This window comes from Vicugna pacos, chromosome 12, assembly GCF_048564905.1.
Source record: "Vicugna pacos chromosome 12, VicPac4, whole genome shotgun sequence".
NCBI lineage: Eukaryota > Metazoa > Chordata > Mammalia > Artiodactyla > Camelidae > Vicugna > Vicugna pacos.
The window spans coordinates 6,952,802-6,968,588 of record NC_132998.1 but is presented as its reverse complement, the minus strand read 5'-3'; the positions used below and the strand labels follow the sequence as shown (position 1 = coordinate 6,968,588).

The 15,787-nt window shown below is 46.2% G+C and overlaps 1 protein-coding gene across 1 annotated transcript in view; it reads left to right on the top strand.

The window, feature by feature from the left end:
• The window catches only part of LOC140685421 (uncharacterized), a 62,239-nt gene that overhangs the window by 10,267 nt on the left and 36,185 nt on the right, over nucleotides 1-15,787 (top strand). Inside the window, exons 2-6 of the mRNA XM_072972582.1 lie at nucleotides 8,416-8,544; nucleotides 9,110-9,199; nucleotides 10,993-11,120; nucleotides 12,175-12,363; nucleotides 12,928-13,068. Coding sequence (XP_072828683.1) covers nucleotides 8,430-8,544; nucleotides 9,110-9,199; nucleotides 10,993-11,120; nucleotides 12,175-12,363; nucleotides 12,928-13,068 — 663 coding nt within the window. The 5' untranslated portion in view covers nucleotides 8,416-8,429. The remainder of the gene's footprint in view (nucleotides 1-8,415; nucleotides 8,545-9,109; nucleotides 9,200-10,992; nucleotides 11,121-12,174; nucleotides 12,364-12,927; nucleotides 13,069-15,787) is intronic.

The following is a 15,787-nucleotide window of genomic DNA, read 5'->3' as shown; positions in this document are numbered from 1 at the left end:
GGTGCGACGTCCGCGGTGACCAGGAGGCTGACAGATCGCCCTGGGAGTGTGGCCACGAGCTCTCTAAGTGGAAGGGGAGCACGGAGGCTTTTTAGGGGCGGTTACCGAGCGAGGCTCAGGAATTCTGTAAGGAGCCCCCCCCCCCCAGCAGCGGTTGTTGCCCTTCTGGGCTGGTTGGCTAAGGGTAGTAGGAAGATGTAATTATTACAGTCTTCCTAGTGAGGGGTCGGGGCGGCAGGCATGGTGGCCCCCTGCTGGGCCAGGTGGGTGCCCGATTCCCGGCACCCCCATCCCGTCGCACGTGCTATATGGAGAGACTTGGAGCGGAGTGCACGCGATCCGGCGGGGGCCAGGGAAAGAGCCAGGGGTGGAGAGGGGCGGCAGGGTACAGAGCCCCAGGGCCCGGTGGGTTTGCAGGGGGAGAGCGGTGAGAACCAGCCCTGGAGGGCGACCTGTGTCGGAAACTAAAGAGCAGCTACCTCGAAGCTCGCTCTCCTCAGGAAAGTGTTCTGGCCACCTGCGTGTTGCTTCCCCCATGAATGGCTACTTGGCAGGTCTCTGGATTCGGGACTTACCTGCGCTGCTGGCTCCTATGGAGCAAAAGTAAAGTGATCATCAGGGATTCTTTCCTGTAATTAATGCTGCCAGTGCAGTCTGTGGGTGGTTTTGGAGCCAGAAATATGAACTGCACCTGCTTTTTATGTCATCAGGGGAGGACTTCAGACAAAGGTTTTCCTGAGGGGCCTCAGCCGGGGGAGTCTTGGGGCTTTGCTCACAGTAATCGTTCATCCTGGTGGACAGTGTGTCTGATTGGAACTCGCAGGCCTGCTAATCTGTGACTTCAAGAAGACTCTTATTTGCAGATGTGAATTAATTGTATTAGTTACTAGAAAATCCCCTGGCGTTTCAGCATGGCCTGAAGGAGCCCAAGAGCCCCATCCAAAAGGAGTCTTTCATTCCCTCAAAGCTAACTCCACAGAACCCTTTCCCCTTTCCCACACCTTGGAAAGAACAGCATTCGGATTTGAGGTTAATGTACATTAAAGCACCATTTTCATTTCTTCTGCCTTTGTGTTCTCTGCAGAAAAGAATAGGTAACCAAAGCAAAAAATGGTGAATGATTAAAAAATGGTCATTTTGGGCAGGTCAAGTTGTTACTCTGGTATTTAAAATAAATTGTCATTCATCAGGAATTTCCAGTAGTCAAATTGGTGCATACAGCTGGGTGACTCCCAGATGTGGCTCTGATAGTAATTGTAGACTGTGTGACTTTCTCGTGGCTTGGAAGGGGACGACTCAGAATATTTTTCACCCCACATCTGGCAACATGACCAACAGGCTGTGGGGAGTACTCTGCCCAGGCATATCTGGGCTGGGAGGTCTGTGGATCCATTCAGGAACAGCATGAAACACTCCCATCCTGGAGCACACTGCCCCTTTCCTCCACCACCTCGAGTCTGTCCCAGGTCAGGAGTTCCACAGGTGGGGGCCTGCCTTTATTCTCCCTGAGCACCTGTCAAGGGAGGCTGCTTTGTGTCTGTGGGCCCCTCCTGCCCCCTTGTGGCCTCCCCTCACTAATTTCTTCTGTTCTTGGTTGAGAAGTCGCTAAGTGTTGAATGAATTACCCCAGGGATCAGGGTTAGCTTCAAGAGCACAGTGAATTCTTTATCAGATAATACAAAGTGATGACATATTGGAGGTTTCACACCACAAAGATGCTTTCTGAAATATGACGTCTAAGTCAGCTTTCAATGCTGTTCATCATTTTCTCCCTTTCCTTCCAGAGAGCTTTGCACTTACAGTATAGCTGTCCTAAGTGGTGCTGCTGGAGACAGAAATAAACATGGGTTTATTTAGCAATGTTTTTGTGAGCTTTAGGTTTCCTGAGTTGTAAATGAATTAATAACAAAGTGTTTATTTTTATGCAGTTCAGATTACTTTGCATGATTTCTCCCCAGCGATGTAAATGTCTTCCTGTCGCAATCTGTTGCTTCTCTTATTTTTGTCTACTTCATTTTTGAAGTTGGTGGAAATTTCACATTAAATGTTAAAAGGAAAAAAGCACTTTGCCAAATTTGAGTCACATTGGATTCTGAACATCCACAATCCAACCAATTCTGAAACTAAATTCTAATATTTTAAAGACTATTAGAGGATTTGTTATCTGTGGTTTTAACAGAGTATCTCCCATCATGTGTCTGATGAAGTTGAAGAAATGCTGTAATGCTTTTATATTTGAGGAAAAATTTCATGGTTTCTTAGTTACTCAAGGAGTTGAATGATATACACGTTGATCATAGATTTTTAAAGAGAAATTAATCAAACGTGTTATTTATTGACCCTTGGAATGGATATGCCATGGTCATTCACTGGACACAGTAAAAATAACTTGATTCATCATTTTGGCCAGATTGAAGTCACATTTCAAGCATTGCCACATGTCGGTTATAAAAGAATTACGGGCCACCAAATATGAAGTTATCAGGCAAAGCATTCTCTGTGGTTAAGAATCATTCTGATCAACTACAGGTTTATGTGTAAGTCATTTTTACTCAATAACCATCTTCCCAGCTAATCGCCAACTTTTCAAGTAGATGCTGTTGTCTTTGATCACAAAGCCTGTTCTGGGTGATTTCATATTTATTCATGACAGACGCTCTGGTTTCTGGGCGCTAAGCTGTGGGCCTCGGGGTGGATGGTGAGAGTGCAGGGCTGCAGACTCCTCTTAAACTCCTGCACCTGCTGTTAGAAGGGCAGTTACGTTTACTGCATGAGTCCCTTCCAGGGCTTAACACCAGCTATAAACAACAGGTTTGAGTTGGTGTTGCTCTCCTGGGAAAGGCAGTGGGAGTCCACATGCAAAGTCAGCTCTTCTTTTTTCTGCGTGGTCTGTGCGCTGGCCTCACCTGTGATAGGCAGCCCTTCGAGGGGTCCCTCACTCTCAGCCCCCTGTCGGGGAGGGGAAGCATTTCTGGCTGTTCCCACACTTCCCACGAGGGGCATCAGTTGGGTGACTCTCAGGGAACACGTCTCCAGATTCGGCACTGACAGTTTCCCATGCTGGGGTGGACTGTGTGTGTTCTTGAAGGCTCTGTCTTTCTTGGAGGGTCTCCAAGGAGTTGAGCTCACCAGTCCGATTAGTACAGCTTCTGTGGCCTGTGCCATCCGGCCTTCCAGGACAGCTGCACGGTGACTTCTCTGGAGAGCCAGCCTGGCCCACTTTTAGGATCTGGCTGTGGTGGGCCCACTGTCTGCTTGGAGGTGGGTCCTAGTGGGCTCAGGAAGTCAGGACCCCACCCCTCTCTCAGGAGTAAGTGCCACTGTGAGGAACATGGCATTTCTTTGGAGCCAAGAATGGTACCTGACTTTGAGGGAAGTTTAGAAAGTAAATCTGAAGGATGTGGGGTCATCACTGCACAGCCTCTGAGAGTGGGGTGGGGTGGCCAGTCTGGAAGGGAAACCGGTACCCAGGGCAGCAGGGGTTCTGCAGCTCTTTAAAGCAACCAGACAGCACTTCTGAGTCTTCAGTTCATCCATTTTCTTGTTTCTCTAGTGATATTTTATTAAGAGTCAAGGCAGGCACTTAGTTTAAAAAAAATGTTTTGCATATAACTAGTCCCAGCAATTTCACTTCTGGGAATACATCCTAAGGAAATAATCATGAATTTACAGGAAACTAGCTAAACAGATGTTCACTCCAGCTTTGTTTCATAGTAAAATATTGGAAACTAGCAGTAAGTGGAGATTGGATAAATTCATTATGATACAGCAGTTTGTGAAAAAACACACATCCATTACAAAGACAAAAGTTCAGTACTTATAATGCTACAGAAAGGTGTTCCTATTATTTTAAGTGGAGGAAGCAGGCTGTAAAACAGGATACACACAGTGTGGTCCCCTTTCCCTGAAGCTGCTGAGCAGAGGGCAGACAGGAAGGACCCCCCAGGGCCAGGGAGGGAGGGGCTGTTTACCCAGTGGCATCTGCACCTTGCTGGGGCAGGGGGGCCTCTTCTACAGCAGTCTGCACTACCCAGGCCCCCCGGGGGCTCGCTCTGGGCTGTTCCCTGAGCTGTCACCAGGGCCTTCGCACCGGTCTTGCCAGTGCGTGCTCCCGGGATATCGAGGGTCACTCCCCACGTGGCACTTCTTCAGTGAGTGGGCTCTATCACTCCCCTACCTCCCAACCTCCTGGTTGCTGGCTAGTGAATCACAGGCTTTACACACTCACATGTGGGTGTGTGGTCCCCATGTCTGCTGGTGTAACTGGCTTTTCTTGAGCTCTTAGTGCCACGTGCGCTGCGGAGCATGGTATGTGCACTGGCTTGTTTGCAACACCAGCCCCACGAGGCCAGCCCCTCAAAAAAGGGGCCAAACCAGGAGGAGGGTCAGTCCTGTGTGGGGTCTGGCCCAGCTGGATTGTAGCCGTGGCCCCCAGGGCCCCTCTCGGCAGTGTGCTGTGTCTGGGTCCAGGCGGGGTGCCGCATGCAGTGCTTACTGAGCGAGGGGACAGAATCAAATACTAACACTCCTTATCTGAGGGTGCAGAGCCTGGAGGTGGTTGTGGTTTCTTTTTCCTTTTTTTCTATTTGGCCTCAGGTCAGAGAGAGTCCAAAGTGGCCTCAGCAGGACTGTTAGCTCCTGGGGAGGCTGGGGCAGAATGTGCGAGAACCCCGGTTCTCCTCGCCTTCCTGCTCTGTGGCTTTGTCTGTGGTGGCTTGACCCCCGCATTGCAGAGGGCCATCACCATTCGAGGCCATTCACTCTCAGGTGTGACAGATGGCGGAACAGGGGGACTTACTTGTCCCTCGCTGAGGTCCCCAAGCTGCCATATCAAAGATCCTCTGGAGCGCGTGTGCAGAAACAGAGCACAGGTTGTTCTCAGCTCAGGTCAAGTCAGGAGAGGTTTTCTTGGTCCCCAGAGTGGTTGTTCTGTAACCAGGCTCTTCCTGCCTTGTGGCTTTGCCACTGTCCCCCTGATCCAGCCCAGAGTGGGCGAGCTAGGGGCCACGTGGGCTCTTCTGCTCCAGCTCCCTTGGCCTCTGTCCCGTGCGTGCTGGCCTCAAGGGAGGCAGGCAAGAAGCAGAAGGGGGTTGTGATGGGCTGTTTCTGGGAAGCCTTCCTGGTTTCATTTTTGGAGTGAAGATACCTCACCTGGAAGTTCCTCAGAAGCACTTCCCTCCTGCCCCTTCGTGCCGGACCAGGTGTAGCAGGAAGGATGGGACCATCGTTGGGATTTAGATTAATCTTAAGGCACCTTTGGGCTGAGCTGTGCCTGGTGCCCTGAGGCCACGTGGAGGAGGCCTAGCCCTGGGGGCCAAGCCCACTCCTCTTAGAAATCAGGAAGGGGTGGCTGTTTGGTTATTTACCAACAGTGTCTAGTACGCGGCTGTTCTGGGTTTATAAATTGCCTAGGGCATGTAACACTTGTGTAATTTAATGTTGTAAAGGAACCTTTATGCATCATCCATCTGGTAAAGATTTCAAAGATGTAAAGTAAATAGGACAGAGAAGCACCTTCTGAGGACCCACTGAACCCAGTGTTGTGAGTCCCCCTGTGATCCATCAATCACAGGGTTGTTGTCTGATGGATTCATATGTCTGTCCGTCAGATTCTCTGCTCATGGCTCCTAGAAACTCTGGCTAATGCTAGCACCATAGAATCCACCAGAAGAAGGTGGACCAGCCTCCATCCTGAGGGAAGGTCGGAGCCCCATGGCAGGTCCTGCGGGAGCCTCTCCGCACTCCGTCCCGGCCTTGCTCTGCCAGGTCGAGCGTCCATGGGCTGCTCTCTTCCACCCTGGGTGGGGGTGGTGCTGGGCCAGGCAGATCTACCCAGTCTTGTTCTGTGGCCCCAGGAGACAACCTGTACCTGGCCTTGCCCCAGGAGCACACTGGAGTACAGATGAGGGGAGGGCGAGAGGCACCAGGTCTCAGGTCGTCCTACAGCGTGTCTTGTTCTTTTAAGACAGATGCCACGTAGGCAGGTGAGTGAGACCAGGGTCCGTGGTCCTGAAGTGCAGGGGTGTCCCCGGGGACCACTCGGACTGCGACTGTGGCATGTGCATGATGTTCTCGGGTGCTGCCTCTCAGCCAGTGTTCTTCCTTCACAGTTCCCTTTGTTCTAGGTTTAGGGTGTGCTTTGCAGAGTATTCAGTGTTTTCTCAGGAAGCCAGAATAGGGAAAACCTAGGGAAAACCTGGAGGCCAGTGTTTTGTTGTCAGATTGGGTAACACATTTCCTTGGCTCCCAGGTCTTCTCTTTGTCATGTTGATACCACTTTTGGAAGCTCTTCATCTGTATCTTCCCAGCCTTCTCTATTTTAACAGAGCCCTTGTCCACTTTACCTTGCTTGCTTTACTTGTCTGTCTTTTAACCATCTCCAGCTTTGCCTGTATGAGACGTGTGACTAGAATTGCACCATGATTTTACACAGACAGGGCGATGCTTTCTGATTTATTCCAAATACCTCTTTGATGAGGGCTAGCATTTTGTTGATGTTTTGGAGGCTGTCATATTTCCTCAGCTAGCCTGAGAGAGAGGTGAGTATTCACTTTAATCATCCGACTTGCTGAGCTCCAGCAAATGGGTCATACCTGTTACCATGTTGGAGGTGTTAGCAGAGGTGGATGCTGGCAGTGGTTACAGGTCTCTGTACTGCGCAGTAAGTGGGCTTAGCTGAGTAAGCGCCTCTCCTGTCCCCAGTGTGACTTGTGAGTTGCCCTGTTGCGGTTTCCAGAACTAGACTTAGGTAGTGTGATACACTTGGATTGAGAATCTGCCCTATAGGTTATCAGTGATAAACTAAATACCAACAGTGATCAACTGGCTTTTATATAAAAGAAGACACATTTGATAGATTGATATTTTGACAGAAACAGAACTTTTGTCTGTGTCAGGCCAGATTTAGGCAACGCTTAGCATTTCTGTTGCTGGTGATACCCTCCATCTGCTGCTCTGAGTCACTTTTACTGTCTCTCAGCTGTTTATCATAATTGGAAGGCATCTCATAAACTTACCCCATGTAGCATGTTAGCTGATAATCCCTTAAGATTTATTACTCTTTGGCTTATTTGCATTGTAATGCTGTTCCAAGAAATAAAGGGACAACTCCCTGGTGCTGGAATGATTTTGGAGAGTTGAGTGGGAGAAGTAGGCACACACCCTTCTGCTTCCTCGTGAGGCTGCTTCTACTAAATGGATGCTCTCAGATCGTTAAGTAACAAAAATGTTGATGCTTTGCTCTCATAACCTCACACACGAATTTTTTCCAGTGTTATTTTTTACATTGAAGTATAGTCCATTACAGTGTGTCAATTTCTGGTGTACAGCATAATGTCTCAGCCATACATATATATACATATGTTTATTTTCATACTCTTTTCCAATAAAGATTACTACAAGATATTGAATATAGTTCCCTGTGCTAGACAGAAAAATTTTTTTTAATGTTTTTAACATTTGCAAATCTCAAACTCCCAAATTTACAAAACTTGTCCAAATTAGCTGCTGTAGCTCAGCTTGCTCGTCATGAGGATGAGTCCAGTGATCCACTGAGGTTTTCTCTGAAACCCAGACTGCTTGAGTGCACAGTGCTCAGTGGGAAACATCTGGACTATGCTAGTGCATCCAGCCCTCCGCATGTGCACCCACTGCGGGCAGCGTATCATTTTCACGTGATTTTAATTAGTATGGCATAAACATCTGAATTCAGTAGACAGTTAACAAAGCATCCGAATTTTCTTTCAACAGGATAGCAAGGTAGCCTTAAGCAGTGAATTAAACAAAACAAAACAAAAAACCCCTTCAAACTCCGTAACCGAAGGATATTGAAGATGCTTCATTGCAGCAGGCTGGAATCAGGGAGAGGACTGGGATGCCCTGCCTGAGTGTGGCCTGGCAGGGGGTCCCGTCACATAGTCTGCACAGCTAATGCTGGTTTAGGAGCAGTTTTGGAGGGGGAAACCAAAAAGCTTTAAATGTTTTGCTGAATCATTTTAGTGTGCTTTTAAAGCAAGTAAAAACCATCTGTAAAAAGGTGAGAATAGTACTGAATGCCCTCTACTATTATGCAGTTCTTTGCTGTGTTTTCAAGGTCCTTTGCAGCTCACTTAGGACTAATGCCTTTTTAGGGAAGAGATCTGTGAGACGTATTTTGGATGAAATTTCGCAGTGCTGGCTGCTTGCCAGTTGGAATATCTTTTTAAGGTCACCAGTTTAAGGCTTAAAATCCTTTTTATGATGCTAGGGGCCTAGTTTACATTTAAAATGATCCCGTAAGATACATTTTACACTTTAATGTTGGAACGCATTTCCAGATCTTAGCAAAGTTCTCAAACAACTCCCCCTTAGAGCTTTTTCTATTAGATGAGTGAGCTGGAGAGAGCAAAGCTGACGCTTATCCCTGTTTTACTCCAGACCAGGATAGGCGGATGATAGAACGTGTGGTCCTGCAGAAGCTGAAGCCCATTGCTCCTTACACCATCACCCTGTCCTCCCTGCATCCTGATGTGGAAGGAGGTCGGATAATGGGAAGAGGCGAGACCAGTAAGTGAACCTGGACTCCTGTAGCTGTTTTAGTAACCATCATGGGGATGGAATCACATCTTCCAGTGGAAACACTGAGGTGACACAGAGTTTTGTTAATCTTTAAAAATGCATGTTAATAATGCTCTTTTTTTTTTTTTGACTCTGTTGGGGGTTGGGGTAATTAGGTTTTACTTACTTGTTTTTAATGGAGATACTGGGGGTTGAACCCAGGACTTCGTGCACACTAAGCATACACTACCCCTGAGCTATACCCTCCCCCCAAGATCTAAATTGTTTTTAATATCCTTACTGAAGTTACCTGTCTCTGGTCTTAGAGAAAGGTGTTTATTACTTTCTAGGATAACACAGACAATGCTATGAGGCCACAATACCTTGTGGAGGGATGAGACATGTACCAGATGATCCCAGACCTTTTTTCCTTTATTCACTACTTCAACAGATACTTGTGGAGTGCCTACTACAGGGGTCCTGCTGTAGGATTCCCAGGACCCCTCAGTAAACCTGGGCTTCATGTGTGCTGGGTTGTTAGGGTCACATGTGATGTGCTTTCTGTGCCTTTCAGAACCTTTGACTACCGTGAGGAACCGTAGAGTTCATGGCCCTGCCACCAGCACTTTGCACTTTCTCTGGGACCACGCGGAGGAAAATCCTGGTCAGTACAAGCTCTTCTGTGCACCCACAGCAGGTGGTCCGGAGGAACTGGTCATTAGTTCCTATAGGGAAGAGTGCGTATTAGTTTCAGCTGTAGATTGCAAAGTGGCGATCAAGAGTTAACGAGCTTACCGTAGGGCTGAACCAGTTCATGTTCCTTCAGTAGAACGTGAAGGAAGGTAGTTGGTTCAGGCCTTAGAGCCTGGGTGATGGGGGCTTTCAGGAGACTGGGGCTGAGGAGCTGAATCATTCCAGGGACTTTTCAAGAAGGAGCGAGGGCATGTGCAGGTAAGTCTTCATCAGCTCTTACCACAGTTTGTATGGGGCACATCCTTAGCTCCCAGTATTACAGAACCTGCTTCTTGGTCTTGAGTTAATATTTTGAGTATTTTGTTCTTCAGAGTAGTATTTCTCATACAAGGTTTTCAAATCAAGTACTTTACATTTTATTAAAATCTTTAGGTGCCAATCCCTAGGAATCCCAATGATGCCATTCTTAGGAATCTGCAGCCGGATGCCCCTTACACCATTACGGTAGTTCCCCTTTATCCTGAGGGTGATGGAGGGCGTACACCAGACACTGGAAGGACATGGAAGTAAGAAGGCAGAAAAATTTAGCGTTTTCATGATGCATTTTGCTTTTTAGTAAAGTTTAAAGTGTAAAGAAAATTTGGGGAATTCATTATGATGGAATAAAAATGTAACAGTTACCCATAGTTTACCCAACTCCACCAGTTGTTATATTTTAGTGTATGAAATAAAAATGTATGACATTCTTCTGAAATGATAACTTCAGGATTCTTAAGTGTGTATACAGTTACCAGTATTCTCCGTCACTGACAAAAAGTTCATGAGCTTTGCTTTGTGCTTGATAAATCTGTGTGAAGCAGTGTTTTGTCACTGGCTTTCAGTGTCAGTTGTTGAAATCTGTTGGTCACGTTACTTGATAGCACATGTCTCTGCTGATGAAGTGCTTTTTGGCTTTGAAAATCTGTGTGTTTTCATTTGCTATTAGCATTTTGAGAAACCAGTTTATAGTGGTTTTACAATTTTTTGTAGTATTGTTTAAAGGCTTTGGTGCATACCTCTAAATATTTTTTGGCTTAAAAACATAGGTGCTGATGGCTTAAAGAAAACAAGTGTGGATGACTTCTTTTGGCCAAGGATTAGTGGTCTAGAAAAATGATGTTATTGCTAAACTGGAGTTTGGAGGTAATAAATGGATTTAATTTGCATGTCTTTCTAAGTCCCTTTTGGGGCAGTTAATTGAGAACTGAGTGTATCTTTGACTTCTCCCTGTGTTTGCCTTTTCTTTGAATCACAGAAGACATTCCGTGTCTGTTGAATGAGAAGAAATGAATGATTGAAACCGGCTAACCTAGCTGCCAGAGTTAGATGGGCGTCCTTGGTGTTGTCAGTTCTCATTTGGAGGTGGAGATGGTAGAATCCTCTGGTCTCTGTCTCCATGACCTGTGCTGGAAAGCTGAAGCTGCTTTTCCAATTTCTTGCCCTTGCCCTTGTCCCTTGTCCTTTTTTGGCTAACCCAGTACTACTACTCTTACTCCCTTGTTTTTATTGGCAACAACTTAGCTTCTGTCTACAGGCCCTAGTTGGCTAAGTTTGGCTAAATTTGGGTTTGGAGGGTTTTAATCTGCTTTTGTGTGTAGATAATTCAAAGTTTAAGGAGGACAGTATTTTATCCTGTTGCAGAGTGGAAGTTTAGGAGATGTGATAATAAAAGCTCGACACATGTAAATAGACGTAAGAAATGTGTGTTGGCTTTTCTTTCCTCAGTGGTGAGAAGACTGGCCAGAAACGTCCGATGCCAAACAGCCGGGCTGTTCTCTGGACCCCGCCCCTGGCCGGTGCCGCAGCACCGCGCTGTGTGCACTCCCCTGGCTGGCACGAGGCCCCTAGAACCTGTAAGTACGGTTGTCATCTCAGAGCTGGCAGAAGAATTTTGTAGATTTTACGGCACCTCCTGCTTCAGTTGCTGGTGCAGGACAGTAGGTCAGTTGGTGTGGCCCTGGGTCACATGCACACTCATTTCCTGATGAACTTAGTCTCATGTTTGTGTCATGCTTGGCAGCCTGTGAGAACGCAGGCCACAAACATGCTCACGTACAATGCTTAACTGATTGCTTTTGATGAATTAAATCGTAAGGGTATTAACTAACTGTAAGGTTAGTAAGCAAAAATGAATTTGGGGAAAATGCAAATTAGCTATATAGGTTAAAAAACCCCAATAGTAAATGCAAGTCATTGATAGACCTTGTCAGTACGGGCTTTCATTGTAACACACATATCTTTGTTTGGAACCTACCTGAGTTTGCCTTCATTGGCTCTTAACAGATTTCCCATCTATCTTGGTACTATTCCATTTTCTAAGTGGATTAATAATAGAGCAGAAATTACTAATTTGAGTAGGGAGAGTATCAGAACATGTGAGGGAAAGTAAATTTACGAGACTTTACAAGAAGAAGCAGGGACCGTGAACAAAGATAAACAGCCATTGAGCCTGCTCCAGTGTTGATTTGCACCCTTGTGTGTGGCAGGGCGTGTTCAGACAACACTGCCCTTAGCCATCGCATGGAGAAGCTCTCCATTTTAATAGAAAAATCTCTCCCTGAGTAGTGTACCTTATGTGTACGTGTCTCTGACATTCGGGATGCTTTGGGGTCACTATCGTAAACCCTGAATGTTGTATGTGAGAACCTTCCCCAAGAACCTAAATGGGAGGTCGTTGAGGTTGCTAAGGGTCAAGTGTGAAGTAACATTTAGTGGAGAGGGAATTTCCGAGGGTAAAGTGCATCTAACGCTGTGGCCTGGGTGGATATCATGAGGTAGCAGAGAGGTTGGCTTCTGGTGTGTCTGGGCTCAGCCCTTTGCTATAAATGTTATTATGTTGACTAATAAGAGACTCGGTAAGCATTTGGGTTGTCATCAGACAGAATTTGTCATGTCCTCCCGCTCCAGATTGTGGTGCCAGGAAACACCTGCATGGGGCACTTGGAGCAGCTGATTCCAGACACACCCTGTTCTGTGAACATCCTTGCGCTCCACTCGGATAGAGAAGGGAATCCCAGCCTCGGCCAGGGCCAAACACATAAGGGTGAAATCCTTTCCACCCAGTTCCCTTGTGACTCAGTGAGGAAGGCTGGGCAGGTGAGGGAGGGGTGCTGAGAACTGCCTCCACCTTGCGCAGGTGAGGGGAGGCCTGGCACCCACTTCTGCCCAGGTCTCCCATGTTCACATTCAGGCTGAAGGCCCTCTGGGCTGAGTTGAGTGTCATTGGCCATTTTCTCATCTGGGACCTGAGTTAAGGAGAGGTTTCTTCCCTCCTTTTGCCCTGCATTGAGTCTTCTCACCAACTGGGCACTTTTGAAACGTGAGGGCTCAGCCTCTCTGTTTCATTCAACAGGAAGTAGTCAGAGTAGTTAATCCCTTTCTCTCCCAGTCTGTGCATTTAGGTTCCAGCCTAGTCTCTTTCTAGGGAAGTTCAGCATGTAACCGTAGCTCTGAATGGAGCACTTTCTACTGTTTATGGGTCCACGTGAGAAAGGTAGGAGATGCGGATTTTATCACAAGGGAGGAAACACCCCAGAGAGTGGTGAAACCCCTGGGTGCAGTTACTCTGACCTGCGTACAGTTTTTTATACCCCTCCCTCCACCCCCATGTCCACCATGCTCACAGACAGGCCACTAACTCTATTGTGTTTATTTATTTAGGACCATGAAGTGGACCAAGGAATCCGAGTCTTTGGGGAGACAACCAACAGCCTCTCCGTACCCTGGGATCACGCTGATGGGCCAGTTCAGCAGCACAGGATCATATTTTCTCCCACCGTTGGTGACCCAGTCGATGAATATGTGAGTCTGATATTTGTTCATTTGAGCATTTTGTAACCTGTTGCCTGGTTGGAGGGTGAAATTAAGATTTCTTCTTTAGAAGTGCTGTGATGACTGTTGAGCCCTATCTTCTTGTGTGACACTGACAGTGTCCTGTGTCTCTTGTGTGACAGTCACATTTTGTATGGTTTCTCTGACCTGTCCAATCAGAATCCTCCCCAGCTTGGGGGTGGTGACGTAGGGCTGTGCTTGGCAGTGCAGTGGGGACCAAGACTGAGGTAGGAGACCTGGAGCCCCCAGTGGAAGTCCTGAACCCAGGACCTTCCCCACAGCAGGGGTCACTGTCACCTCCCTGGTGGTCCTGCCTCCTGGCCTCCTGTCTTGGGGCCCTGCTGGGATCCTCTCACCTGGCCCTGCGTCAGGGGAGTTGCCTTTCAGGAGGTCTGTCAGCCTCCTGGGATTATTTTTCTTCACAGTGCCTGCTTACTTCCCTGTTGGTTCCTTGTGTTTTCTTACATTGATTTGAAGACTTATTTTTAGAATTTCTATTACCCAGAGCCGCTGGGCTCAGAGGCAGTGGACATCTAACCAGGGGCAGTGTGGTGCGAGTGCTAGCTGCACAGGGAGGCCGATGTTGGGCCCCTGCTGGCCTATGCACAGCGCCCCGCAGCCTGGCTGGGGAGACCTCGCGGCCCCTGCAGGGTGGCCAGGCCAGGCCCGCCCCATGAAGCTTGAAGCATTTTTTCAAATGTGATATTAGACAGTTGCTCAGAGTTAATGATAGCAGCCTTCCTTTATGTAGCAAAACAAAACAAACACATGCATCAAACCCTCAACACTTTTAATGAGCTGATTCTGGATGTGCTGTTCTTCATTTAAGCTTCATTTAGCTGTTTTTATTTAGCAGGAAGATCCTAATTAACAGTGGAGTGTCTGCATTTTATCTTGTGCAGAGACCAGAGCTAACTTGTGTTGATGCTGTTACTGTGGCTTCTGTGGCTGATGCTTCTGCTATGCTGTGACCACTGCCTGTCTTCCTTGTGTTTATTCATCTTATTACAGTTTTCAAAGCATCGTTAACCCTGTTCTTTCTCAATACAACTTTGCAGGATAGGAAACGCAGGTTTTCATATTCTAAGTTTTATATATAACTGAAAACTGAAGTTCAGAGACTTGAAGTGGCCAGGACCAGACGTGATTAGGTAGTAAGACATGGTCTAGTAGGGTGAAAATCAGTCTGTGTGCTTTTGTTCTGGTTTCAAGTTTTAGCTACTTGAAAGACGGGTCTGAGTCCTGGCTCTGCCACTGGCTGTCTTGGGAAAATTGCTTAACTTCTCCAAGCCACAGTTTCATTCTCTATAAAATTGTCTGTGATACAGGTCTTTTTACAGTTGATTGTCTTGTAAGTGAGATAAAGTGAATTCAACCCTTAGTATAATGATCACCAAAGGAAGTGCCAAGGGTTACTATTATTGTTGTCATTGTTGGTAAATTTTCACATTATCCCAAATTGCACAGTCATTTTGTTTTTATTGAGATACAGTAGACATATAACTATATATTAGGTTATGGCAAACAACATAATGATTTGATATTTTTATATATATAATGAAATGATTACTACAGTACGTTTAGCTAACTTTCATCATTATTTATATTCACATGCTTTTTCTTGTGATAAGACTCTACTCCGTTAGTAACATCAGATATTTTGTGTGGTCGTGTTACTTAGTCACTAGGTTGTGTGTGTGTCATGACCCTGCGTTATTTATTTTGTAAATGGAAGTTTGTATCCTTTGACCCCATTCAGCAGTGTTGCCCCCTCCTCCTCCCCACACCTTGCATCCACCAGTCTGTTCTCGGTATCTATGAGCTCGTTTGTGGGTTTGTCTTACTTAGTTTCCACCTGTAAGTGAAATCATGCATGTTTATCTGTCTGATTTATTTCGTTTGTCATAATGCTCTCAGGGCCAATCCATGTTGATACAAATAGCAAGATTTCATTCTTTTTAATGACTTAGTGGTATTTTGTTAGATACATGCATGCAGTGCATGCCAGATTTTCTTTGTTCATCCAGTGATGGACACTTCAGTTGTTTCCGTATCTTGATTATTGTAATTAATGCTGCAGCGAAGATGGAGATGCAGACCTCTCCAATTAGTGTTTTCATTTCTTTCAGATAAGTACGAGTGGGATTGCTGGATCATATAGTAGTCCTATTTTTTAATATTTTGGGAACCTTCCATGTTGTTTCACATCGTGGCTTCATTAATTTACGCTCCCAGCAGTCACAGGTTTCCCTTTTCTCTGTGTCTTGTCAACACTTGTTATGTCTTGTCTTTTTGATAATTGCCGTCCTAACACATGTGAGGTGATACCTTGTTGTGGTACTGATTTCTGTTTTCCTGATGACTAGGGATACTGATCCTTTTCATGTTTTAATCAGATTGGGGTTTCTGTGTTATTGTTATTGAGTTGTAGGAGTTCTTTATATATTTTGTATATCAGCCCCTTTCAGTTACATTATTTGCAGTTCTTTTCTCCCATTCAGTAAGGTACCTTTCCATGCTATTGTTAATTTCCTTTCCTGTGTGGAAGATCTTAAGCTTGATGTAATCCTGCTTGCTTATTTTTAATTTTGCTTCCTTTGCTTTTGGCATCAGATCCAAAAATGCACCACCAAGATTGATGTCAAGGAGATTACTGCCTATGATTTCTTACAGTACTTTTATGGTTTCA